General features: G+C 33.8%; 1 protein-coding gene and 1 long non-coding RNA gene across 8 annotated transcripts in view; one reads left to right on the forward strand and one right to left on the reverse strand.

Annotated features, from left to right (window-relative positions):
- The window catches only part of LOC125680130 (homeobox protein cut-like 1), a 56728-nt gene that overhangs the window by 6786 nt on the left and 22163 nt on the right, over nucleotides 1-27779 (reverse strand). For 3 of the 7 annotated variants that reach the window (XM_048919575.2, XM_048919593.2, XM_048919589.2), the window contains exons 2-15: nucleotides 26523-26633; nucleotides 20911-21037; nucleotides 20276-20413; nucleotides 19027-19094; nucleotides 16446-16578; nucleotides 13128-13194; nucleotides 7950-7998; nucleotides 6838-7008; nucleotides 6655-6729; nucleotides 3989-4095; nucleotides 3453-3610; nucleotides 2280-2861; nucleotides 1511-1683; nucleotides 344-1382 (exon numbers count right to left, since the gene is read on the reverse strand). In XM_048919575.2, the coding sequence (XP_048775532.2) occupies nucleotides 344-1382; nucleotides 1511-1683; nucleotides 2280-2861; nucleotides 3453-3610; nucleotides 3989-4095; nucleotides 6655-6729; nucleotides 6838-7008; nucleotides 7950-7998; nucleotides 13128-13194; nucleotides 16446-16578; nucleotides 19027-19094; nucleotides 20276-20413; nucleotides 20911-21037; nucleotides 26523-26633 (2998 nt within the window). The other 4 variants (XM_056161513.1, XM_056161504.1, XM_048919581.2 and 1 more) reach the window with 2 other exon arrangements.
- LOC125680277 (uncharacterized) lies at nucleotides 8989-15808 on the forward strand. Its single transcript, XR_007371923.2, has 2 exons — nucleotides 8989-15574; nucleotides 15680-15808. It is a non-coding gene; the product is annotated as an uncharacterized LOC125680277 (long non-coding RNA).

Raw genomic sequence — 27779 nt, forward strand, 5'->3', positions numbered from 1 at the left:
TAACAATGTCACATGCTCAGAGATGTCCAATCAAAACATCTGATCTGGACCGAGATTGCCAGAACAGCAGCACATTGATATACGCTTGTTATATGCATTTGAGGCCTTTCTCTTTTACTTGGACAAGGTTATGGCAGTATATATTATACATGTACAAATTGTTAGCAGTCATGCTTGTTAGAATACTTTGCAAGGGAGTATATATATATATATAGTAACAACAAGGTAGTCATAAATTTGTGTCAAAACATTATCCAAAAATATATTTCATTCTAGTGAAATTTGATAATAAAAGATAAAAATTATATATACATTACAATGTTAATTAAAACCTTTTACATACCCATCTCTGGTGGGTTCCTGCCCCTCATCAGTTTATCTGGAGGGATGTGATATTGTGAGGCTACCAGTTTAGGAATGGCTTCTGCATCTTCTAGAAAGATCTGCATCCGGATGAAGGGTTCTCTCCCCTTCTGAGTTAGCATATGCCAGGGTTTGGGGCGAGCCAAAAGATCACTGACACTCCCCTGTGACAGACCAAGGACACTTTCTCCAAAGAGGCGCTGGCTTATGGAATACTGACTCAGGGTCTCTTTGACTTGTTTGACAAGATCATCTGTATTCATGTTTGAATATTTGTCAAACTGATCTTGGGTGATAGGTGGCAGAACTGCTTTAAGAGGCTTGGCAGATGAAACCAGATGTGGCCTGGACATCAAAGAATTTGCTATGTTCTGCATCCTTTGAAGGGGTGATATGCATTCTGACTGCTGCCCAAATGGTACATTATTTTCCAAATTACTCTCATGCCCATTCACTTTTTGGCGAAATGGCATGAAGGCACTTCCAGGATGATGTGAAGACTCAGAGGGAGATTTGATAGAGCTGTTGGATGTGGGGGTAGTTGGAGCCGAACTGCAGCTGTTCTTACTCAAGTCAATGGGTCCATTGGCATCATCAATCAACATCTCAGTGGGTTCCATCTTGATGCTCACCTGTTCAGGTGACCCTCGAGATCGTCTTATTTCCCCGGGTTCAGTGTCTCCCTTCTGGGCATTCTGAGCCAGTCTGGCAAGCTCTTGTTGATACATAGTGACTGCTGCAATATTTCCTGCACTCTCGGCAGCTTGTGCCAGTTTCATCAATTCCTGGCGGTATATCCTTTCTACCATTTCTTTGGCTGACCCCTGGCTATCCAAACTTTCACGTCTGCGATGGTGATCCAGATCTTTGGGATGTGGCAGGCCAAGTGGCCCTGAGCTGGTTATAACTGAAGCAGCAGAACTATGTGGTGAGGCCAGTCCATGATGTGCTGTCACCTGTGCTAATCTAGTCATCTCCTGCTGGTAGTAGCTATTCACCATAGCATGTGCCACTTGTTGCTAGAAGTAGAACAAATAATCCAATGTTACAATCCCATCAGACACAGAAAAATATGTGGATAGGTATACAAAATTGCAGTGACAAATTTTTAGTAGGCCAATTTTAAGAACAGATGAATGAATGATACCTGTTCCATTGCCTTTTTAAGTTGCATAGCCTGCTGAGCCTCATTCAGAATTTGAGCAATTCTTTCCTCTGTCTGGGAGTCTTCCCTCTGCACACTTGGTACCAGAGTTGTGGGCCCTGCGAAGGGGAACATGGGGTTAAACGCCGACCTTAGACTTAAGGCTGAACGACTTGCTGCAATAAGAAAGTGGGCTAATATTGCCTGGATTCTAATATTGCATCAAATTTACTATTCAATACATTTAATTTCTTCAAAAATCGAATTCAAACAGAAAATATTCCTTTCAAATAAAAAAATTTCTTTCAAATAAAAAAAAAAGAGAGACTGAATAAAAAAGATTTGAATTAAAGGAAATTCAAGAAAAAGAAAAAAGAAAAAGAATCATAATTCAGAATAAAAATTTAAAAATATTTTTTGAAAATTGCAAGCAAACTTTACAGTTTCATGAGACATTCAGAGTATATATATATATATATATAATGTAAGAGGATGCTGCTGATTAACTTTCACCAATGAATGATATTAAACCAGGCAATATATTCCACAGACACTCTCAGCAAGTCCTGCCCTAGAATACAGTGGATAATCATGCTCTTATCTTCCTTATATAAGTGTTCAAAACAAAGCTTGTAAGATATTTCAATAAATCATGCACTATCTTTCAAATACATTTTGTCTAATTGATAAAAACCTTTTATTCTGCTATACTTCTCAATATACTTTTCATTAGTTTCAGTTCATGCAAACAACACAATCTAGATGTACTCACCTTTTTTAGGGGAAATGGCCTTCAGTGCCATGATATTTCTTTCATCTGTAGCCCACGCATACATCTTTCTGTACGATTCACGTCCTTTTTCTGTAAGCTTGTCCCAAGATTTGGGCTTGGATAGAAGTTCACTCACGGTGCCTTGCGACAACCCAAGCACATGCTTGGCAAACAAACGTTGTCCAATGTTATGAATACTGAGAAGTTCTCGTACAGTTTTGGCCACTAAAGAAGTGTCTATTCCTTGTGAATTACTTGGGTCAGTTTTCCCCATGGACATACTCATATAATTTGGGAGTCCATGACCATTCAAGTATGGGAAAAACTGGGGTGAGGGAGGGGGTGGGAGATTGGGGGTACTATCTCCAGATACACTGGGCATTCTCTCTAGAGATGTGGGCCTTTTTGGAGTGATTTTTTCAGGCAGTGACTCTTCTTTGATGCCATTGCTAGATGGGGTAGGAGGTGATGATGGAGTTGAGATTCTAGATGAATTTTGGCGCTGATAGGTGGAAGCTATTTCCTCTCCTAGCATAGAGGCAAATGCAGCAGCATTTTCAGAAAGGGCAGGTGTTGTGGTTCCTGAAAGAAAGGTGCAACAATGCACATGAAAGCTTATTTTTGGATTAAGAAAAAGCTGGCTAGTTAAATTATGGTCTTCCAATAAAATTAGCAGCAAATAGCAAGTTTTTTGGCATGCAATTTTGGATTGGATTTTTGTTGTAATTTGCATGCCACAAAAACAAATTTTAATTATGTTTTTGGCAAAACTTTGGGTTGGTTTTTGAAATTGTATTTGCATTTCATGGCCATTACACCTTTCTTTCATATAACAAAAAAGAAATAAGATTTTGAAATATCGTGCAGTCATGAAGAAATGAAATGTTTTTTGTCGTCAGTTAGTACAGAAAACCAAGCTCTGTCAGTAAACAAAACTCTAAACAGTTATTGAAAACTTGATGAGTCAAGGTTTCTATGTACAGGTGGTTGTCTTGTCAACTTTTTTTGAAAAGGAAAGATATTTGAACATACTCTCTAAAAATCATAAGCTTTTTACAGGGAAGGTAAGATGCTTATGGTAAATAAACATTACCTTCCTTGATGCACATGAATTTGGGTGTGAAATGATGGCCATCTATATCTACATAACTTCCAAACGCATGCAAGACCTACCTGAGAGATCACTGTTGTTGACTTTCAGGACTGTATTTTCTGACTGAAGTGCCTTGTTTTTCTCCAAGAGAAGGACTTCCAAAGACTTGGGTTGAATGTCACCATCAGGCTCATCAGAGCCCAGCTTATTGTTGGAGAATTCTATAGACTTCATCACACTGAAAGAGCCAGTAACATTGTGGACATTAGGAGCAGCTGCACTAAGAACTTCTAGGTTTTAAATCATTCAATCAGTGACAATCCTTAACAAATCATAAAAAGCTTCACATTTTCACATCATCTCTTTCACCTCTGCAGTTTATACTAAATAAAAACAGGTCATTGATTTTCCCCCAAGATTACAATGCCCCCCATATAAGTCTAATCCCCATACTGCAAGAGTTTATTGAGCATCAAATATACACTTATCCTTATTATCTGCTGTAAGGCGTGCATATCCTACTACACACTGACATAAAAATCTTGTCAACAGCAAAAGCTTCTTCTTATCTGGAAAGTGTCATTTGAACACTGGAATACTTTCTGGACCTCATTACCTAAGTTCTCTTTTGATTTCCTCATAGTCCTCCCGGGATTTAATCTTCTCCTCGAGTAACTTAAAGGCCTGGTTTTTGGATGCTAATTCATCCTCAAGTTTGGAAACCTAAAACGTAACATGCAAAATCATCAATTTAGAAATTAAAAAACATTTGAATGAAAAGATGAAATACTGATTTACATTTTGAAGATACCGTTTAACGAGTCTAGATAATTATCAGAACAGTTAAGGATACAGTTATTTGTGTAAATCTTGTACTTTCCAATCAAAAAGACTTATTAAATAACTGTAGAGTACAGTATCAGATAATGATTGCCATCAGATTCTGTATGCCTAATAGCTCACAGTCTGTCCAGATGTTACCACGTTGGAACATTACACATTCACGGCAGCGATCAATCAATATTTCAAATGATCACCACAAAGTCGCATCCAAACCCTATCAGTTTAGAATTCAAAAGCAAAACAAATAGAAATTAATTTGCTTCTGTTCTTTGTTCGCTTAAAACATTTACAAAATTCAATACGAGACACCATTCCATTGATTCATCGATTTTGAATAACTTGTCAATGTATATATTGATTTGGCCTGTCTCATAGAAATGAACTCTGAGCTATAAGTAATCTTAAATCAATGGCTCTAAATCGTATTCATCAGCCTCTGAGGTAATAGACTATAACAACAACAACCCCCCCCCCCCCCCCAACCAAATTATGTGCAGATACGCTCACAGTTTTTCAATCATAACATTTAAATGTACTGCAACAGTTAGTATATTCCTACAATTTCAGTCTTCCCCTCAGGATGAACAATTAACATTCAATATCTCTAGCCTCAGCAGAACATTACTAAAACGCATAATCCAATGAACCAATACTTTGATTGGGTAGGCTGCAGTTGCATTTAATACTTTTCCGCAATAATTACATTAAGTTTAATGAGGCAGTTAATTATCTTTGTAAGTGATCCTGTGTAAATTTGTAGTGGAAAGACTGAAGAGTCAAAGTCTTTTTAAACAGCATGCTTAAGGCACAGTGAAACAGTTGATTACGGTCAATCAAATCTCCAATAAGTCATAACTTGAATGTGAAATTAATTTTTACTGATTATCCAACTCTGCATGATCATTAAAATGTCTTAGTAACGTGCACATATATAGCGTAGCTGAGACTAATCTCTCAAACCCCTACACTTAAATTTTCTCTGGGGAAATTGAAACACAAAATATTGATCTGAGAAACAATCGCATGCACCATTAGTTGTTTGTAGCTGTCAATACATAATCAATAAAAATACTGTTTCTATGGTAACTCAGGGATCTTGTCTAATATGCAGGAGTTCTGAAATCTATTTTGCCGTCAAATATAGATCATCTTGCATTGGGATGTATAAAACCAAAAATCAATAGCCTTCCAACATTGATTTTACATCAACTACCATTGTATAGTTTTGTAAAAAAAATCAATAGTAGAAACTTAATATTGTAGAATATCTGCCATCATGACACTCCCTAGGAAATCTAGCGCTATCTTTTTTCTGTCACAAGATGTGTAGCCATTACATTTCGTAATCACCTATACAACAAAGAAAACACAGTGTGTGACACAATGTTACCTGTACTTGATAGACTAATGATAACTCACTGTGGATATCATGACAGTCATCAAAGTCTGAATCTCAAAACCTTTAATTCAATATCTTCTTCCTTTTTTTAAAAAAAATTCAATTGGATTCAATGAATTTAAAAAGAAGAAAAAAATCTAACTCTGTCTTAACAATGTTCATTGTTGACAATGAAAGAATTCTCATGTTGTCTGATTGAAATTATTGCATATCTAATTATAAAATAATTAATAAGTAAAATACATTAATGATAAAAAATTATTGTTTTCCAATCTTTGTTTGAAACCCTTTGAGTGTCAACCTTGAAAAAGTCACCTTCTCTATAAAAAGCATGTTTTGTCTTACTTAACCAGAATACGAGAATTCAATTAAATATGTTTGCTGTTAAAAATGACAGCCTACCACTTTCATTTACATACTTCCAAATTACATATTTGATAAACTACCACCATAAAAAATAAATCAGACTGTGGTAAAAAAAATTGTGTATTTTGGCATAATATATGAAACAATAAATGTGATTTATGATTCCCCCTTTTTTCTGTCAGACATGATAATGTTCTCTGTGTAATTATTATGATTTCGTGAAAATTATACGCATATTTCCCCTCAAACAATTAGAAGAACATATCAATATGAAAAATTTTCACATCACTGATACAATATACTAGGATGCTACATCATCATATTCAAACAACTTCTGTCTCCATGTTTTTTTCTTACAAGAAACACTTTGGAGTCCACGCTGATTCATTCAACCTTCGAGTTCCAAACCTAGTGACTTTCATAAAGACCACCTGTCCTAATTTGATTTATTTGACATGCACATTCTCTAAATTTGCCCCATTACCACTGGTTTACATACATATGATGCAAGTCTTCACCTTTGACAAAGCAATTCTGAAATGCCTGGTCTTCTCCTCTACTCTTATCTAGCCCTTAGACTTGCAAAATCAATCTAGCACCTGTCCTGTGGCACCATGTGGTACATTTACTCTTGGTGGTGTCCAGGGAATTAGCAGCTTGTAGTTTATACTAACCTGACTGGTGGTAGCTTCTCGTAGCTTGTTTAATGAGCCCTGCAATCTTTGAACATCTTCAACCAGCTGTGAAATCTAAAATATTAAAGATTAAAAAAATTAATGGGCTATCTATTAAAAAATTTCTGGAGATTGGGGTAAGGTGTCTATGACATTAAGCAATCTGATTTTTTTTTTTTTTACCTCTTTCTCCTTAGCTGCAAGTTCATGTTCAAGACCAGTGCGCTTGAACATGTCAATGGCTCGATCCATGTCTGGGGCTTCTTGAGTTGTTTCCCCTAATTTTTGCTTCTGTGTCACCTCAGTCAACTTGGTCCTAATCTGCTCAATTTCTCGTTCAGATGCCTCAGCTCGCTGAAAATAAAAACAAAAATTAAATATGATCATAATAAAAATTAAGATAAAAGCCTAAGGAGACCTCAGACTTCGATATCTTAGACATAAACTATCCCTAATCATAATGCAACCAAAGATCCCTTAAAATCCATCCCCAATTAAAAGCTCATAAAACCAATGTTAAGTTACCTTCCTGCAGCAAATCAAGCGATATCATTTTGTCCTGATTGTCCATACTAGGGAGATAATTACACATAAATTGTTTCTCTCTCATCCTCATCAGATAAGCAAGCATAATTATTAAGGATACAAAGAGCGCAAGCAAAAATATATGCTTAATCCTGCAGCTGATCAGAAATCAAAAAGACAAATTATTGCAACAATACAATTGACATGTGAAGGCTGCGACTGGATTTATACAAATGGTGATTCAGTCAAGATCGGATCAATAGAGCGCTGTTCAATACTTCTTTCTTCACCAAATCAATAATTCGACATTGATTAAATACTCTGGGTGATGCATTCTGGCAAAATCAATCCATACCATGAGAGGCAGTAAGGCACCAGTGTGCCCTCGTGTTACATAATGGAATAGATTCCTATCAGTGATACAGGGAGACCCTTTAGGGGACAGAATCCTCCGCTCGGAGAACTATCCTTTGTCACTTTTACACATAGATTTAATGGATCAAGATTCATTGCATCTTAAACAAAAGAAATCAATACTGAAGAATGTACAGCCTTACCCAAATTTAATATTGATCACAAAATCGGTGTATTTCGTGATGTCTCCCCACTTCCCCCATTTCACTGATAAAGATTTTTTTTTGGAGAATTCCTAGTATTGACTGATCCAATGTCAAAATTTCAAAGATTGAGAAAGAGAGTGAAAATATGATGAATGAAAATATAAATCATTTTAAAAATGATTTTACAGCACATGAATATTGAAATAATACCTCGTTAGCTCGTTCCAAATCGGACATCACCATTTCCATTTCATCCGATCTAAAGAAGAAAAACAGATCACATATACAATAAATACATTTTTGTGGATTTTCTGAAAATGTTCTCAAAAACCTGCCTTTCATCCATAATCACTGAGCATTTTTCCTTGTCATTAATTCTGTTCATTCAATTAAATTAACAAATTACATCTTGTTGAAAGAAAACCCCAGTGTCAAGTTCTGTATTGCAATTTGTACATTCCATTTCTTAATTTGTTTGTTAATCTGCACTAATTGGAATTATGACCCCCACTTTTTTCTCTAAAATCTTTATTGCACTTTGACAAATTTCAGAACAAGGATACAGATAGTAAAAGTTGGACAGGGCTAAGGAATAGACATGGTGAAGAGAAAGACTGAACAAGTTGAGGAAGGTTTGACAAACAATGATGATACACAACCCAGGAGTGTCATCTGGCTATGTGTGGGGACTTGATAAATGAAGACTTCGGCTCCCCTACACCTTAGCTTTTGGCCATAGTTTGGTCATAAATACTGAAGCATTCAAAGTCGAGATAAAGTGCTGTCAGCGTTCATAAATTACAGGTGTGATTAGAAGCTCCCATGTTGGTAAGTACAAGCTAGACTGGTTCAATGACCAAATGGAAAAAAAGCCCACCAAGAAACCAAAAACTGTACATGATTACGTACACCAGTTGTGATTCATTCTGATCAGGACTTCTGTCAGATGATAATAAGTTATTAATAACACTAGGCGCACATTTCTCAACATAGGTCGTCATCCAAATTTTTAAAAATGTCAAATTTAACATTTCACATGTTAAATTCATATACATAAATCCATTACATAAATGTATAAGTCATTGGAACCATAAATTTAAGGTTTCGAATTAACCTAAAAATCTAATTCAGATTGTGACAATTTTTTTGTCATCAAATTTGATAACGATAAAAAAATCTACAATAAATTTGCATTTGATATTTTGTGCATGCTTGAAAAACTACCAAATAAAATTTGCACCTGCAAGCCTGCACTGATGCAACTTGTAATAAATCTCTGATAGACTCTATTACTTTTTTTTCACTTTCACTTTCTCTAATATTTTGTGTTTAGAAAGAAACTAATTCATATATAAACACAGTTTTATGAAAAATGAATTTTGACCTCCCCTGATGACTTGATACAAATGAATGCTTATGTTTCAACACAATAATGCCACTGGCAAACGGCAATGATATCCCAGGGATTATTTGGTCAGTATTCTGCACAAATTCAATATACGTTGTATTTCATTCTTTCTAATAACAACATAAAAAAAATCAGAAAATGTGGGAGAGAAATACAATATAATCTGCAAATAGCAAACATTTCTTTTTCTTTCATTTTTTTTTTTTTTTTTTTTACATTAGTTGTACAAAATATTAATGCACAAATTACATATTGATACAGTATTTGATATCTGTTTCTAAGTTAGGAGTATCAAGATAAAAAAAAATCAAATTTTTTTATAATGGCTTTCAATCGATCTTACATACCTAATCAAACACATTAGATGCATCAGAAATCAATGATTTAGGGATAGAATGGGTGATAAAATTAAAACAAATGGGCTTAATGGTGCAAACAGTTTCAGCTTCACAAAGGGACTTTCTTCAAGAAGAACTTCCAATCAATGTCTACTGATAAAATGCTTTTTCTATTAATCTCCATATAAAAAACAGCTTGGAGAAGTGTCTATTGCTTTGTTCAATTTTAAAGGATAATTGATATTCAAAATCAAACACAATTTCAATCTTAAAAGCAAATATTGATCTCAATACAAATGCTTTTTCAGCAAATGAAATAAAACTTGTAATGCAAATAGCTCTATAAATAAAACTTGTTCTGTTTGAGAACATACAGTATTTAATAGATCACATACAGGTATAAAAGATTTCATTGAAAATCATTTTATTCTCAAATGAAAAATTACTAATTACTTTAATCAATTCACATTGACATGCGCACCTAAAACATCAATGAAAAAAAATTAAACTTATTGTTCATGATGTGCTCAAAAATAATTATTTTTTTTTCTTTCACAAATGCACATCCCACGTCAATTCTCTTTCTGTCCAGCCTATCATCCCCAGCCTCTCCCATTTTGTATTTAGCAGACGTTTAATCCACTGCTTCTCTGCAGTACACAGCACAAACAAATGAAGTAGATAGTTACTTCATGAAAACCTTAGCATACAACAGATCTGCCATATCTGTGGCCCCCTTTCTCTGAAATCAGCAGATGCCCGTAGAGTTGGTAACGTTTTTTACATGGAGGATAATGATCCACTGTTATCAGTTATTGATTTTTCTCACAGGGAACTTTAATTCCCATGTAGAGAACTCTCATGGAAGCTACAGAATTGTCATTTATATCCTATTCTTCAAATTTGACTGAATTTTTGGGAAGCTCTGCAGACAATACTGCCTTTAATGTGTCTTTCACACAAAATCAATTAGTAAGCATTGCCATGTACAGTCTTTTAAACTACATTGCATAAATACTATTGAATGTTATTTAATAGCCTAAACAACCTTCCCTGCATACTAGAGTGGTTTAAAACTGGATCAAATGTTTGAAAATACCTTTAGATTTCATCTTTGTCTCCCTCATGCTTGACCTGTGTGGTAGTCCCCTGCTCTCCCAAAACACAAATGTGACAAAAGTGCTACCACAAGAACCAGTACGACTGGTACTGAATACTAGACTTGATGAGCCATCACAATATTCAACATCAAAATATTGATTCTGCCAGCATGTATTACATGTACATAAATTCTATAATCAATACAATGAACATACAAATGATTTTAACGCTGGCCTACACCATATTGAGCCGTATCATTGCCATTTGACAAATTACCAATTAGAAGGAAGACCCTCCAGCGCCCATTAAAGTGCTTAATACATTCATTAATTTTAACTCAAAAAGAAAGAGATAATCACATTTTTATTCCGAAAAACATAAGTAGATGAGTCAATGATCAAAGGTACACATCAGCTGAAAAATGTACACCGAGAGCCCAGGGGCCAAGAGTTTCTCTATCACTTTAAGTTAACATTTTCAGACCACATTGTTTCTATTTGCATCTTGTAAAAAGTCTTTTCAATGATTTTTGCATATCTACACAAGACTAATTTACCCCTGTTGTAACTTTTAGAGCAGAAAATGGGATTCTTCGCTTTAGACGACTGTCATGATAGCACAAAACATATATTATCCACCATTAAGAGTTTAGAGAATTCAAGATATTAAGTCATTTGCATAGAAAGTCAATTTTGAAGACAAAGTTTTGAAAGAAGATAGTGAAATTAATGGCCAAATCAACACAATGTTTACTTCTTATTTCAGAACTAAGACCATCGGAGGGCTAATTAGTATTCCCCCCGAGACAACAATAACCTAGCATCTATGTACGTGTGAAACACACAATTTTACTTCAATTTTAGATAACATATAAGGACAAATTAATTGTGCAAGAAAAAGACATCACACTCTACTTATTTTCACTGTCTTTCACGTTTTAGGAATATTACTGACATCTCCTAAAAGCGTCAACATTTTATCATTTTTCATTTAGTAAGAAATTGACCAATAAAACTGGAGAATCCCTGACCTAAGTATGGGAGACACCTTTTTAATCTAATCAGTTGAAAAAACATGAAAAACGGATCAAACTACAGTTAGGTATTATTTGGGGCCACTTACAACATCAACAAAAACACAAAATCACACATAAAAATCAAATAAAAGAAAAACAATCACAGTTACTACAAATCCCTTGACAGGATGTGCATTTGTCCTCAAGATGCCTTCAGGACTTTCAACATAACGGACAAACAAGAAAATGGTGCGACAGTGATCGTGTACATCAGAACCAATTAAGCAAACATTGACAGGTCCCGTGACTAACCTATCAGACCTTTCATCAATAACCAGACAATATAAATCAATAACTGGACAGATGACGACCAATGGTTCACGTAATGACCATGTATGTGACCAGTGGACAACTAAAAATCAATGAAAAGACAGATCGGACAATAGAAATCAATAAAGGAACTATTTGTTATTGACAAAAAAACATAAGAAGTCAATATCTTGGCGTATTAATGGGACACAGGGTTGTCATATTTACAGTCTATATCTATGTTAATTGAATCTGGTATACATATATGTATGTTTCTAAACGCAGCTGTACATGGTGGGAAATAGGAACAGCAGGTCCTTCCTTCCAAACATTTGACATTGTTGAATATGTTCAAATAAGTTTATGTTTTCTGAACACTTTGGATAAGTTCAAATAAGTTTATGTTTTCTAAACACTTTGGATAAGTTCAAATAAGTTTATGTTTTCTGAACACTTTGGATAAGTTCAAATAAGTTTATGTTTTCTAAACACTTTGAATAAGTTCAAATAAGTTTATGTTTAAAAAACACTTTGAATAAGTTCAAATAAGTTTATGTTTTCTAAACACTTTGGATAAGTTCAAATAAGTTTATGTTTTCTTAACACTTTGAATAAGTTCAAATAAGTTTATGTTTTCTAAACACTTTGGATAAGTTCAAATAAGTTTATGTTTTCTTAACACTTTGAATAAGTTCAAATAAGTTTATGTTTTCAAAAAACTTTGAATAAGTTCAAATAAGTTTACCGTACATGTATGAGATTATACTCACAAGAATGCAATCAACTTCAAATAATTGGAAAAAGTTTTTTCTTGTTAAACTAGTAATCTAGAGAGTATCTAAGCCACACAAAAGCTAAAATATACAGTTTGCAAATACAATTTCTAAGGTGAAAGTAAAAAAAATAATTTTTTTGGTATCTTTTGATTTTGTTGTTTCAATTTTCCGTTTTGCATGCTTAGACTGGTTGCTATCACTGTGCACACCAGTGAGGGACTTGCAAGGCTATATTCCTCACAACAATCAGACAGTTAATGTCTTGTTGTTGCTTGTGGTTAACACCTCCTCACGGAATTTTCTTTTACCAATGTGTGTTACTGTCTAATTTTAGTTAAAGATTCTTGGTAAAATTAAAAAGTTACTAATTTTACAGGAGACAAAATCCATGATGTTTGAATGGTGGTGATGGTGTGGGAAGGGGGGTGGAGATTAACTTACTTGGCTGCAGTGGCCTCCTCATACTTGGCTTTAACTTCAAACAACTCGGATTGCACATTCTCTAAAGCTAAAACAGAGAAAATATAATCCAAATTAGCAAAAAAACAACAATACTCATTTCATAGAATCAAATTCAATCATGGACTGCACATAGTTGGAAGTTAATGACAGATACTACCTGGCATATGTATCTCCCATCAGTCTGACTATCAATTAATTCATATAATCCTATCCTATGCCAGTAGGAATCAAACATTATGTAATATTTTTGAAATATCTTAATCCAGTAGATCAAGTAAGAAGACACAAAATACTTCACAGGTGCACATACGACGACATTGCACTAAATAAATGCTGTGATCGAAACGGAATACCAAACTCAAATAAAAAATTACTTATTGGCATTCATTTGTTTTAACATCCAATTAAAAATCAGCAATGTCTAAATATAATTGACCTTGAATATGAAAAATACATTATAATTCTGCATTTGAATTCACTCCTTGGCCCAGCATATCAAATCTCACAGTCTCTGTCAATATCAAGTCCTCTCCTTCTTAATGATATAATGTCCATATCGGCCCATCCACAAATAACTTAGAACAATGGCGGGTCAGCTTGCTGTCAATTTTGGTAATTGTTGACAGTGGGCCACGATTTATGCTTGACAGCCAATCAATTTCTTGTGTCCTCTCTGCTATTAATTCACCATCATCAAGGAATCCTTTGCCGAGTTTGAAACATAAATATCAACACAGTCCTTGCATATTTTAAGATACTGTTTGTCGGACCCTATATGGAATAGCATATTTGACAACAATCCTTTTCAACATATTTCTGCATGTGGTAAATTCCAATACATACAGATTTACCACATTTCTAACCGCCGACAAAAATCACCTTTGAATCAGTAACCTCACAAAAATATAACCTACTAACATCTCTGAGAATCCCTCGACTGTCTGTGACAAGCTTGCAACAGAACTAATTCCAATACAAAAAATAAATCAATTAAAAACATCAACTAATCAAAACCTTTCATTTTTCGTATTAAATATTTACAAATTTTGATTGACTTTACGATACAAAAATCAAATCAAAATTTTAAATCATATGTTCATTTTGAATAAATTAGACAAAAGTGATATTAATTTATGATAATTGCAACCACAATTAATATGGTTTCTATGTAAATCAAATCAGCTGACACTTGCCAGGATATAGAAGCATGTGTCAGTTTCAGAGAAAATGACATTGATTCGACATGAGGTATACTTCATAAACAAATACACAATCACATTGATATCTATATTCTGTCCATGTAAAGGTCCTCTGCATGCGAGTTAATGATAGACAGCTATCACTATTTTCAAAAAAATAAATCTATTTATACTAATATAAGTCAAATGTAGCACACAATCAGGATAGTTTTAAAACATATTCCATTAAAATCAAACTTGGATTTTTGAAACAATTTTTTGAAATCACATATACAGTAAATCACACCGTCGATTAATGATAAAATGCACTCAGATGTTCAATGCATACTTACACACAGTACAGAATTAAGGCAAGTTAACTTGTTCATCCTCTCAATATACCAAACAAAAAGTTTCATAATTCTATGTTGTTGTAATGGACATTTGTTACTATGGACTATTCAACAGCAAAAAGATATATATGATCATAACATTATGACATTTGTATAGGCTAAAACAAAGTTGAATGTGTAAGAATTTGTTGGGTATCTGGATATCAAGACTTGACAAATTTTTCTTCCACATATATGTACATTGTATGGATAAACAGATTTCTTTTGTGTAATATGACTTAGCTTTATTACAAAATTATCTCCATTTCTGATATTAAATACTATGCAGTATTAATCATAAATTTCTGTGTAAATGGTTTTACTTTCCAATAATTTGCTCATTTAAAAAAAAAAGGTAGAAATATAAAGATTTTCTTCCTTGTTGAAGTTTAAATCTTGAATAATCATTAAGTTTTGCTCACTTGATCTAGCTAATTTACTCAGTTGCAGTTGGTATTTGAAGCTTTAGTGTTGTAAATGGTGTAATTTTGTTTTGCGTGATATTTTTCATCATAATTTACACAGTGTCTTACAAATGTGACTTTTCACTTGTACAACATCCCTACATCTGGGTCAAACCAAACGTAACAGACCAGAAAATTGCTCTCGTCGGAGTCTCAGCTTTTATATTAATTTCTTCTTCTCTGTTTTATGTAAACTGAATTTTAGGGAGGAAACTAGGTAGAAAAAAATTTCAGTCTGAATTACGCTTGTATCAATGGAAACACTTAAATTTCAGTGCAAAATTTAGTTAACAAACTGTTATTGGGGTCCGTTTCTAACACTGCAAAATCTATGGATTTTAATTTGGAGATTTTTTGGGGGAAATTCTATATTTTCCCATATTTAGACACTGGTAGGTAAATTTCACAAATTTACAATTAATTATCTTCCTTTCTTTTTCAATACTAAAATAGAAATTAGTAACCAACAAATATTCATCATCTTTCTTTCTTTACAGATTTGCCCTTTCATACTAGATGTCAATTCTGTTCAATGCAAAGGCGTTTTCTTGAACTTTCAAACTATCTAAGGATGACTTTCCCTAAAATTGTACCAATAAAACTATGAAATAAATATTCAAAGACACTGATTATATGACTTTAACATATTTTCCATACAAATAATGTTGAAAGAAATTGGCAAATCATAACCTTTTTCTTTTATTTTAAATTTACTTCATATCCAATTTTTCAAAAAAAAAAGAGTAGTAACATAATTTTCCTATAATGGATAAACTCAGTGGAAAATTAAGAATATTTATGTGTAACTGCTTTTCCATGAGAATTAAGTTTTAAAAAGGTGAAGCACTAGGTTAAGTAGTTAAAGTAAATATTCCTTATGCAGACTATAAAATGAAAACTCAACTAAATGCTTGAACATTTATTTTTTGAAAAACATTGCTTTCCAGAAAAATTCACTTGGATTGCATTCTCTCAGAAAGTTTATATACTAAATATATCTATTAAAGTAACAGAAATAGAAATGGACTTTGTGGTCATAAAAAAAATCTTATAAATTTCATTGAATCCATAATCCGGTATAAAAAAAAAAAAACTTAAAGAAATGAAGACTCCTTCAAAGAAATAAAAAAAATCTATCTAAGATTCTATGAACTACAGGACTAATGGAAAGAAAAATGAACATAAATGTGTATCTGTGAAGTCATCTTGGTGGGGAATAATCCTAGTCACGCATTTTAACTCTCTTCACAGGGGAGTACCTACCAGTCTGTAAGGAAGTAACTCGCTGTTCAGCCTCTCCGAGTTTCTTAGCCACAGATAGCTGGGTCTCCTGCAACTGCCTCTCCTTCTCCGTAAAAACTCGCTGTAATTCCCGTTCTTTTTCTTTACTTCTGGCCTACCATGCACAATAAGTTCATTAATTTATTGGTAGTATACATCAAGAATTTCTTCTTTTGTTTTGAAAATCAAGTCTCATCGACAATCACTAACAATGGGTAAAAATTCCTAAAAGTGAAATGATCAAAGTTTGAAATCAGTGGAGTCTAGGTGTCAGCTGGTGTCCGACAACTTTCAGAGTGCCAGGGAAATAGATTAACATACATACTGTACTGTTTTGTGATTGATTCTTCGTTCACTAGCGTATTGGCCAGCCATGCGTGACTGCTAAATGAGCGCAAAGTATCAGACCCACGAAAACCAAGAATCAGTGATGGTCAGTCAAGCATTTGTTGGTCAAGGCTGACCACCCATTCAACAATTAATGTCACAGGAATATCTCTTTATTAATTATCTGTATGAGGACTTAATATCTTTTGTGTAAACTGCATATGGCATACGGAAAATGATACCTGTACGATGAAAATCTTGTCCTACACTAACCACTACATGGATGATATTTTTTTTAAGTCAGTATTATTATTTTTTTCAACACCAACCACACATTTACTATAATTTTCTGCACTAAATCTAGTTCATCCAATGACTACCAATGAAAATGATACTGTTATGCCCCCCCCCCCCCCCCCCCCCCCCTAGAATAAACAAAAAATCATAAAATAAATTCCACTATTCATAAAAACATTAAACCTGCATAGTATTTAGGACAATACATTTTGTTCTGTCGCTTAATTTTTCTGTGTGCAAAATTCAGGCTCTGTCCATATTTCTTTTCTCTGATTTACTAAAAGTGTATTATCTATGAAGTCTGTAAAAAAAAAAAAAAAAAATTGGATTTTTTTTTTCTTTCAAATTTGCTATCAAATTGAAAAGATGAATTTCCTTTGATTTCTAAATACACAAAAGCTCATATATAAAATCTAAGTTTTCCTTCAAATTCCTCCCAAAGAGAGGACAGTGTTCTGTGCAGCTCAGAGTGTTACTGTGAACATATTGATTACTGAAAATACAACAGGAATCTTGACAAACATTTCCTGTGATTGGAAGAACATTGTCACACATACTAAAACCTGTCATTGAATTTGTCTAAAACACTGGCAACACTTTTGTCTTAAATTCTTTCTTTACTTTAGAGCAATTAATTAATCAAAAAGAAAACTTTTCCCCATCTCTAATTAATCTTACAACTACTCATATTTACCTTCATTTTCAGTAAATTGTGCAATTATTTTGGATGTTGAAACCCGAGATTGCTGATATATAAATCAACCCTTTTTAGACAAACTCCTATTCATAAATTTGTCATTATATTATTAATCGTAATTTCAAAATAAATAAAAAAAGAAATATGATAAAAAAAAATTTCATTTTGATAGCACAAATCCTATTTCATCCATATCTTCCCTAAAATTTTGTTTCTCAGATTAACTAATTCAAATGTTAATTATTATGACCATCACTTTACTCGGAACACTATACAATAAAATTACATCATGAAAATCAGGAAATATGTAAAGGAAATGATTTTTAAAAAATGGGTAGCTTTAATAGAGAAAGAACTTGAAAAAACGGTAAACTTTATTAATACATAATGCAAAGAAAAAAAAAAAAAAGAGGAATTGGAATGCTAAATTATGAATATATACATAAGTGACACCTCAGTGTAAATTTACACAAATTTTTCATTAAATGAGATCTAGTTAAGAATGGAGTTTGTGACAATAAATGAATAGTCATATGTATAATAGCCCCAGACTACGTAGATACAAACTGGGTAAATCATTCATCATCTCTACTTTCTCAATTAATTGAAAATTTATTTAGATTAAGAATATGTGGATATTATAATTTCTTATTTAAAAGAGAGGTCTAAATGATATATATTTTTTGGTGCTATGTATTAATGAATATTTGAGAAAACTTCTACATTGTAGATATTGTTTCTGATCCTCTTGACTTTGTCAATAAAATACATTCATATCAATGAATATCACTGAAGTATATATCAGAAAAAATTCTATGAACCATCCTTGAAACCACAGAGGGTACAATCATCATACCTATTTCAAAATTGCCATAAAAGACAATGAAAGATACAGAAAGAAAGGCAGTTAACATTCAACTTGATCTAAAAACATCAGGAGAATCTAAAGTTTGATAAAAAACATTCACGATTGATTTCGTCTCATTAGCAGTTGATGGATGACTGGCCGCTCTCCTTTAAAGGTAGATCTAAATTATTGGTTCATTAAACATTTGATTAATTGATAATTACTAAAATCTCTTCAAATGTCTGATTTATCAATCAAAAGTCAAATTTGTCATCAGGATAACTAGCCTCCCCCAGAACATTGGCATTCGCCCTTCCTGCTCACTATAACTTTGTTCTAGAAGATCTTATTTTTTAAGATTATGATCAGATTTCAAGAGTTGTTTCCCTTTTTACCTCTGCTGTAGCCTCGATCTTGTCTTCACATTCCTTCAGACGATCCCTCAGTTGCTTGATTGTCACCTCTACAAAAGTTACAACATACTGAAAATTATTCATAGAATCCTCCAACACAATTACTGCTTATAAACATAAATACAGATAAACTGTGTACCACCATCCTCTAATACTCACATGTAGTAGTAATGGAGGGGAGCCCTACACACAGATAAACTGTGTACCACCATCCTCTAATACTCACATGTAGTAGTAATGGAGGGGAGCCCTACACACAGATAAACTGTGTACCACCATCCTCTAATACTCACATGTAGTATTAATGGAGGGACCTTGCACCTTTCGCAAAAAACAAGTTTCACCACTTCATACATGTAGCATGAATTATGAGAATCAGATATTTGTCATGTCACTTAATAAGTCTTAACAAACCTGTCCTAAAGCTGAGTGTGTTTTATACCCCCCCCCCCCCCCCCCCCCCCCCCCCCCCCCCATTAGTACCTCTATGTGGTAAACATTTGAAAAAGATTTTTTTTAAAATATGTTTTAAATCCTATACATGCTGTTGCAGGGTTAGGGAGGCTACAAGAGAGGGAGGGGCTTCCATTATCACTGCCCCTCCCTCAAAGTTTCCCTTGGTACAAGTTTTAAATCTCTGTCACCATTCCTGGATTATGCCTCTCAATATCTCAACAGCAGATTTTACAAAACCAACATTTGACTTAAAGAGAATCATAAAGTAAGCAGCACAGATTATAGTCAGGAGATTAATACTGTTTACCACACATCTATCTACTGTATTGATTACAGAGCGTGTTATTTAAACTTCATGACTTACAATTTATTTCTTTTAATAGGTCACTCTCTCACTGGGAAATGAGTCTCCCTATGGACTTGTAACATTTGAAAAATATTGAATGCAGAGATTCTTGGTTTAGTTTTTGTCTTCATACAGTAGGACAACCAGTGATAAGAGGAAAGACATTCAATTCTGCTTCATATAGCATGTTTAATAACTACCGACAGGGTTGATTATAACCTTGAGCAACAATGGAAAATGTCACATGAATTATTACTAATAACATGCATCTATCTAATATTTTAGGTTCAAGGGTTTAAATCTTACATAATTAAGAAATTTGGAGGTATTAGCCATAATAATTGTCCCAATTTTTTTCCAACACTAACAAATATTTTTTTTAAAAATAAGGCACAAAATTATGTTTTTCTTCATAAACTTAATTTTTACCTTGATTCTTAACCTCTGCAAACTCGTGATTGTACTCTTCCAGGGTGTCTCTCAGTTGCTTGTTTTCGATCTCGAGATCGGAGACTCGGTGTGCTTTTTTCTGGATCTGTAGAGCATATTCTAACACAGGCACAGGGTCTGGTAATGGAAAGACAAGCCATCAACACATGGCAAAAGAGGACCACATTATCATGGCTTGATACATTGAGGCAACAGCAAAAAGAAAACAATAAATACAAAATTTGCAAAAGAACATGGGAAATTGGTCACTATGAAGGAAGGCATTGCCTTTGCTTTCCAAAGTAAGTAAACATTTAAAATAAAACTGATTGTGAAATACTATATTCCTGATGATGGGAAACTGTCACTCCCTCCCCTCTTGAATCCACTAAAAAATACTGAGTCCCTTACAACCACTTAAACTCTTTACAATCTTAGTGAATCAGGCATACAGAAGAAAAAAATAAATTTAATATTATCAGATCCCCCCACCCCATTCCCCAATGCATATAAGACACCAAGTTGTAATGATGCATTCACTGAACCACAAGTTTTAGTTATGAAACTGAAGCATGTGTGCAGAATATGTTAGCCCATCTGCATCAATAATGACCACTGTTGTAGGCAAGGCTTACCTGGAAGGTCAATAATTCTCTTATAAATGGACAAAAAGGCTGCCTCTGCTGCTTTACTTCTTTTGGAGAGGGAATCAACTTCTGCCTGGAAACTTTTAAGTAATGGAGCTACAATTTTTCTTATGTCCTGAAATACAGAAATTTGCTACGGTTTACCTCAACAATAAAACAACATTGTTTGCATGTATATACTACAAGGAACAAGTTATGAAATCCAATGACATGGTCCTGCTTATTTACTCAGATTATTTTCTATCTAATTTCAATCTGATTAACTTTAAAATCAAAGCACGTGAATCTGCATCAATAAATATGATCACTTTCTCAAAAGTTGTTACTTAAAACACTCCAAAGTGATAGACACCCACTTACAAACTAAACAACTACAGGCACACACACATAAGAAACTCTTTTATCCAAGTGAAATTAAATTCCTCCCATCCACTTAGATAACTTTTGTGTACATTCAATGTTAGGGGAGACGCAAACTGCATAATTCAATATTCGATATCAATGTTTGGTGTCACATGACACCCACGAAATAAAACAAAGGAATGTGGTCCCCTCCGTCTGCAGTTTCTCCAAAGCCTTTTGTCCTGATAACAGAGCGAGGAGTCAGTGACACAAAATTCCAACACATCCTAGAGATGTCTTGAGACAGACACATCGAATCGGAGGGATATCTGATGGAAATCAGGTCTTTCAATTCTCCCCCTCATCTACAGCCGTTCTCTACAGACAAGGCAGATGTAATTAAGTCTGACGAAACATTGGGGAAAGAGATGTATTTTTTTCTCCTGCAGTTATAGACAATATCTTCTTACGATAAAATAATTGTGTACATCAGTCCCATGAACAATCAAACGCCTATCAGATGTTTTCATCACCCAATCACTGCGTTCGATGGATAGGGATTGTCAAAGGTGGGCAACTCACAGCAATGAAAAAAAAAGAGAAAGTTGTACTACAGAATGTAAATAAGGGGGAGTGTCACCAAAAAGGACTTGGGTCAGAGATGTATATTACACGAAATCTATTCTGACCTGTGTATCGATATCACCCTAGTGCTTGGTTGTGTCACCACAGTGGTATCTAAAGTGTAGATTTCACATTAAAATTTCGTGATTGAAAAATAACAAATTTTGTACAGGTTTCATTAATGACTCCCAAAACTTTATGGCAAGTTGATGACCGGTCAACTGAACTGGCACAAGCAGAGTTTCTGCTTCATGGCACCTGTCATTAATAATTGAGGTGAAAGATTTCTTTGTGCTGGAGCACACAAATCTGAAAGTACAGCACATATTTGTCCTGCTCAATAAATCACAAGGGGCTGAAAGGTTAAAACAATAAGTCGTGGCTGTGGACAATTACAGGTAATATCTATGTTCAGACATCACACAATCCATCATGGACTCAGACTCTTTCAGATGACTGCATCTCCTAAAACACACCGGTACTATAATGATCCCACCTGCATGGTGACACAATCATTAATTATCCGATCATTTAAATTGTCCAGCATAGTCATATTTTCCATCCCACTTTTGCTAAACCCACAGTGAGGTCAGAGCTACTCTGAGTAAGTGCAATTACTTCATATATGTACAATTCATTTGTTAACAACTTTTTTCTCTTGATAAGGAATGATAACACTTAGATGGGTAATTGCCTCTCTTATTTCCTTGCAGATAGGAAAAGCTGACACTTTCATGTTTCAATCTGCAACAGAATCTGAGAGGCCCAAGATAGTTTAAGTCTTTACACTAGTAATTAGGAAAGGTAAACTGAAAGAGCTACTTTTCCCCCCAAAATGAAAATTCAGACTGCCAAGCCAATAAAGTCACCAGTCATGATCCAAGCCATCTATTGATAAACATTTTTGATGATTGCAGACTAATTTTATAGCTTCCCCCCAAAAGAATTTGAAAATAAGAAACAGCTGCAGCTAGGGTTGAATCATCAATAAGCCAGAATGGCTACACCAAATCTAATCAATTACGTGTAATAAGTATATATTCTTTAAGCCTATCTTTTTCTTTAGTTTAATGGTAAATTACAAGCGATAATGTTGAGACGATTTCTGAGCCTGATGCCATTCATCTTTCAAGATAGGACTGTTGTTTGAGATTATTTCCTGTCAAGATGTCATTTGCTAAATTATTTCAAGACAGAGAGCTGAAAACTCCACACATTTGCCATGGCTCTCTCTGACAATTTTAATTCGATTATTTATTACCATTAAAAACAAAAATAAAACTTTTCGTGAAGGTTTAAAGATTACAGAGAAGGGATTTGTCATATTTCTATTTCAGTTAAAGCCACAAAGTTTTATTTATGAAATCATGCATATAGGATCAAGTTTAAGCCTCCTGATTGCAGAGAGTGTCAAAGATCACACAGTTGTTGTCTTGCCGGGTTTTCTTCACAGAGTTCCTCACGTCTGCCATTGCCCATTGGAATCCATCATCAGAAACGTGGAAGCAGACGACATGAGTCATGCAATGACTGATTTGTTGAATTATCAAAAACATTCATTGAATTTAATTCTCTTTTAATTTCTTACGCTGAGGTACTTTTTGACACATTAGAAATACCAGCCTATGTGCTAATTTAAAGGGAGATAACCCTCATAGAAGCTGAATTGTGATACATTGGTTTGAGTGCCTATCAAAACCAGTTTTTAAAATGATATAAGCTCACAGTTTTCGGTTTCTAATCCCCTTAAATCTTAAATGGATCTCTTTATTGGTGGGAATTAATCACTTGATACTTTTTCTTCCTCCCTTCACAAAGTTCTATAACAGATATCATTATCCTAATGAACCAAAGTCAAAGAAAAAGCCAGGCGACTGGTCCTCGCCAAGTTAATACAAACTATAATATGTAACAGATGTCGAAGCCTCTGATAGGGTCATTAACCATTCATATACATGCAACTATTTTCCTGCCATTTCAATTTTCGTTTTAATCAATATGGGTAGTGCCAATGTTTTTATGTCGAAAATCTGTGTTTGATGGATGAAAAAATGGCTTCTCTTTGGTTTTTGATTCATTTGAAATGAATCATTGAAGTCTCTTGAAAAATATGTGGTTATTGAGCAAAAGAATTTTTCAATTACACAATTTGTGAGTTTATTTTTGTCAATACTTTCAAGCCTCGGCCATTTCCCTCCATCCTTGTATTGATCAGAGAATCCGATTACGATTAAAGTTCACTCCTCACACAACCAGCATGTCATGAACAATGTCATATTGAAATGTACTACTTCTACAATGACAAAGGTCGACTCCTTATATCACACAAGGACAGTAGTTACATTGGTGAAATCACTGCATGTTCAAAATTGTAAAATCACGAGTGCCATTATCTGAATGATTAATTCAATCTATACAAAATTATAGTGATCTATAAATAAAAGCAAGGCTTTGCATGAATCAACTAGAATGCTAATTACTCATGTATATCAAGGAATCTTCAGTATTCATGATTTTAACAATTATTAATTTGTTAAAAAAAAACCCAAAACCGGCAAACTCCCTTGACCAAATCTTTACAAATTAAATGCATGGTGCTCACTTCCAATATTCAAAAGTGATATCAAGATAGAATCATATAATGGAAAGTGAATAATACTCAGATAAATTTAATAATACATGTACATGTATAATTAACTTAAGAAATGAATTTCATGATGAGGGTATCATGAACTGTCAGTGTTGTGCTTCACACCGGCATACTGCATGAAATGTGTGTTAGAACTTCATGAAAAGTATGCCAAAGTGAAAAGTTGCAGTTCATACCCGCATGTACTTTCAAAAATGTTTATTTCTTGTATTTATACTCTAATTTCATTTCAGTCAAAATTCAAAGCCATTAAGGAGGTACTCTACATAGTCATAATGGCTGACTTCCTTTTAAAACATGGAAGAAAAATATAAATATCAGCAATACTTGTCTGTTCATTTAAAAAATCATTGCCTAGCTAAGTAGCTCAGCACGTCGACCACTGAACTGTAGATCGCGGGTTTGAGTCTAGCAAAGGTTTTTTTCAGATTGCTTTCTACTAAAACTGCATTTTTTGACTAAATAAAGTAAATTTGAAAGTTTTAATTTGCAAAATATTGTTGTACATATGATCCCCCACTTTTCATCCATATCAAATTTCTCTGGTGTAGCATATATTACCTCCTTAAAATAGACCTATTTATCTGTATTCATACGCACAGTAATTGTTTACAACTGCAATGCATTCATGGGGAAATGGCTATCTTTACAATTTGTAGACATATCAGAGGCAAAATAATTGAAAATGTAAATACATATATACAATAACGTGTGTACACAACACACAGTAAAAAGACTACTTATAAACAAGATGTAATGAATTTTTTTTTTAAAAACTTGTGATCAGGTGTTTACCAAATTCATTTAAATATTTGATTGATGATCCACACGATTCATTTGGATTTCACAGATTGCAATAAGGCAATAAAAGTTCATTTCAAATTGATATGCTTAATTTTTCAAATTAGAATTGATTGAAAATAATCCCATGGTGCACTTTTTAAAGGCATACTCCATCAGAATCTATTACCACACAGATGAACGACCAAAAGAAGTATTTGACATGGCCAATCAATTTCAAACAAATTACCAGCTCTGTTGCTTGGAAAAGTAGAGTGTCAAAAATCTACTGTCAATGCATCAAAAATTATGAGGAGGAAATACAGGGTACGTTATCTGGAGAGATCTCTTAGACCTGCCATCCACACACTCAGGTGTTCCAACCAGCTTCTGCAATCCTAACACTACACAACCCAAAACTTTTAAGTGGAGCTTTAATTTTCAAGGGTATGTGATTTTCAAAGTTCATGATATCAAATACTGACTGGTACAATATTGCTTGAAATCTTTAAAATAACATGATGTCTTGCTTTAATCAAATCTGAGATTCTATCAAAGATCTATAAATTGTATATTATCTCTGTTTCTTCTGATCTTTCACAAATTTTAAAGTAATGAAGAAAATTACTGTATCATTAATGAAAGTCAATAAAAGCTACATGTAGTTACGCATTTGCATTATGATATATCAGAGCTTACACCATGTATAAAACATTTTAAATATTTAAAACCAAGTCCAATTCAGCTCACCTTACCTCTTCATTACAGTGCTTCTAGCTAGCACAGGATGTGTCTACCAATTTACTTGAAATCAATCAATAGTTTAAAAGATATTCCTGGGGGGAATTAGAGGGTTAACTATCTAAGCTGGTTCAATAACTTTGGCTACTAATATATTTACATAGAAAGCACACCCTTTCATACAGGGGAAAAATATCCACAAGAAATCCTCTGATGTTAAGTATGTCAGCATAAACAGATCACTATTGATTTTTTATTATCACTGAAGCTTATCTCAATTACAGAGAATAAAAGAAATGCTTGTCTACGACATTTAATATTTTTCTAATGCTCAAACATGGGAAATTCAAACAACATGCAATCACATCACAAAACAAAAGACTGAAAATTTGTCTAGAGGGATTTCCATTGTCCATGGTATTGCTATGTATGCCACAGTAATATATCTCTTATAGACCCTCACCTCCGGAGTGCCTTTCTTGAATTCCCTGCTCTGATCTACCAGTCTTTTTCTGGACAGGTCACTTTCGTCCTGTCTGTTGGCCAGTTCTGTTGCAGTGATGTCAAGTTCTTTCTGCAATATAAAATTAAACACTGCAACTTTAACAGAATTTAAACAGTGTGTTCTTTCATTATGGCATGCATTTTCTCACACCATTTACTCCCAATACTCTGCATCTGCAGGCACATTTTAGGTTTTTATGACACATTGTTTCACTACATTAAAAAGTTTAATACTGTATCAGAAATCTTAAGCATTTTTCATCTGCAGGTAATCACGCAAGATGACAAAAGAAATATAAAAAAATAAATTTCTTGATATCTACTTGATTTTTTAGATAAGGAAAAATTGGGTCCAATATCAAAATTATCACAGAAGAAATAGCATGCCTGAATTCACACAACAGGGAATATCAAACAGATTGAGAAAATATCATGTAAATTTGTCATTTAAGCCATTAGCTACAAACACATGATAAAATGGACTCTTATCTGATGTGAATTTGATTCTGTTTGATTGCCTTGGCACATCAGATCATAATAAAGGCCATCGTTTAAGAACCGAAAAAGTCAGCTTTGGTGTAAACTGTTACCTAGAGTCTACCTTCGGTTTTGTTTGAGAGATATAATCATTGTTAATACATCCAGTATCTTACGAAATATCCTTATAACTCTGCTGACAAAGAGATTGGCCCGATAGTGATCTTTTCATATAAAATTGCTATTTTCCGAACATAAAATGTAACCAAGATAGTCCTCTTCAATTCATTTATGTAAATTTTTGGAAAAAACATATATCCAATTTCCCCTCACAATGAATTGTCAATTTGATTCTATTCCTCTTATTTACCTGGCTGAATAATCGTGGATCTACCCTGATATCCTTTCTCAAGATCAAAACCTCGAAATAGTTACTGCCCTGCCAATACATAGGATAGCTGTCTATCAATAACAATGCACGAACACGGCACATTAAGCAAACAAGTAACGTGACAGAAATTTCAATACCCCGCACCATCAACTCTCCATCAAAATTTGATATCATGCTGTTAAACAAAAATCCCCAACATCATCATATTATATTCCCAGTACAAAAAAAATCAAACTACAATGGAATGCAAAAAAAAAAGAACCTTGGCAAAATCTTCGTGTACAGGTGTGCAATTGTTGTCTTAATTTTCAATCAAGACTTAATTGCAATCAGGGCAGACTATCAATA

This window comes from Ostrea edulis, chromosome 1 (assembly GCF_947568905.1).
Source record: "Ostrea edulis chromosome 1, xbOstEdul1.1, whole genome shotgun sequence".
Taxonomy (NCBI): domain Eukaryota; kingdom Metazoa; phylum Mollusca; class Bivalvia; order Ostreida; family Ostreidae; genus Ostrea; species Ostrea edulis.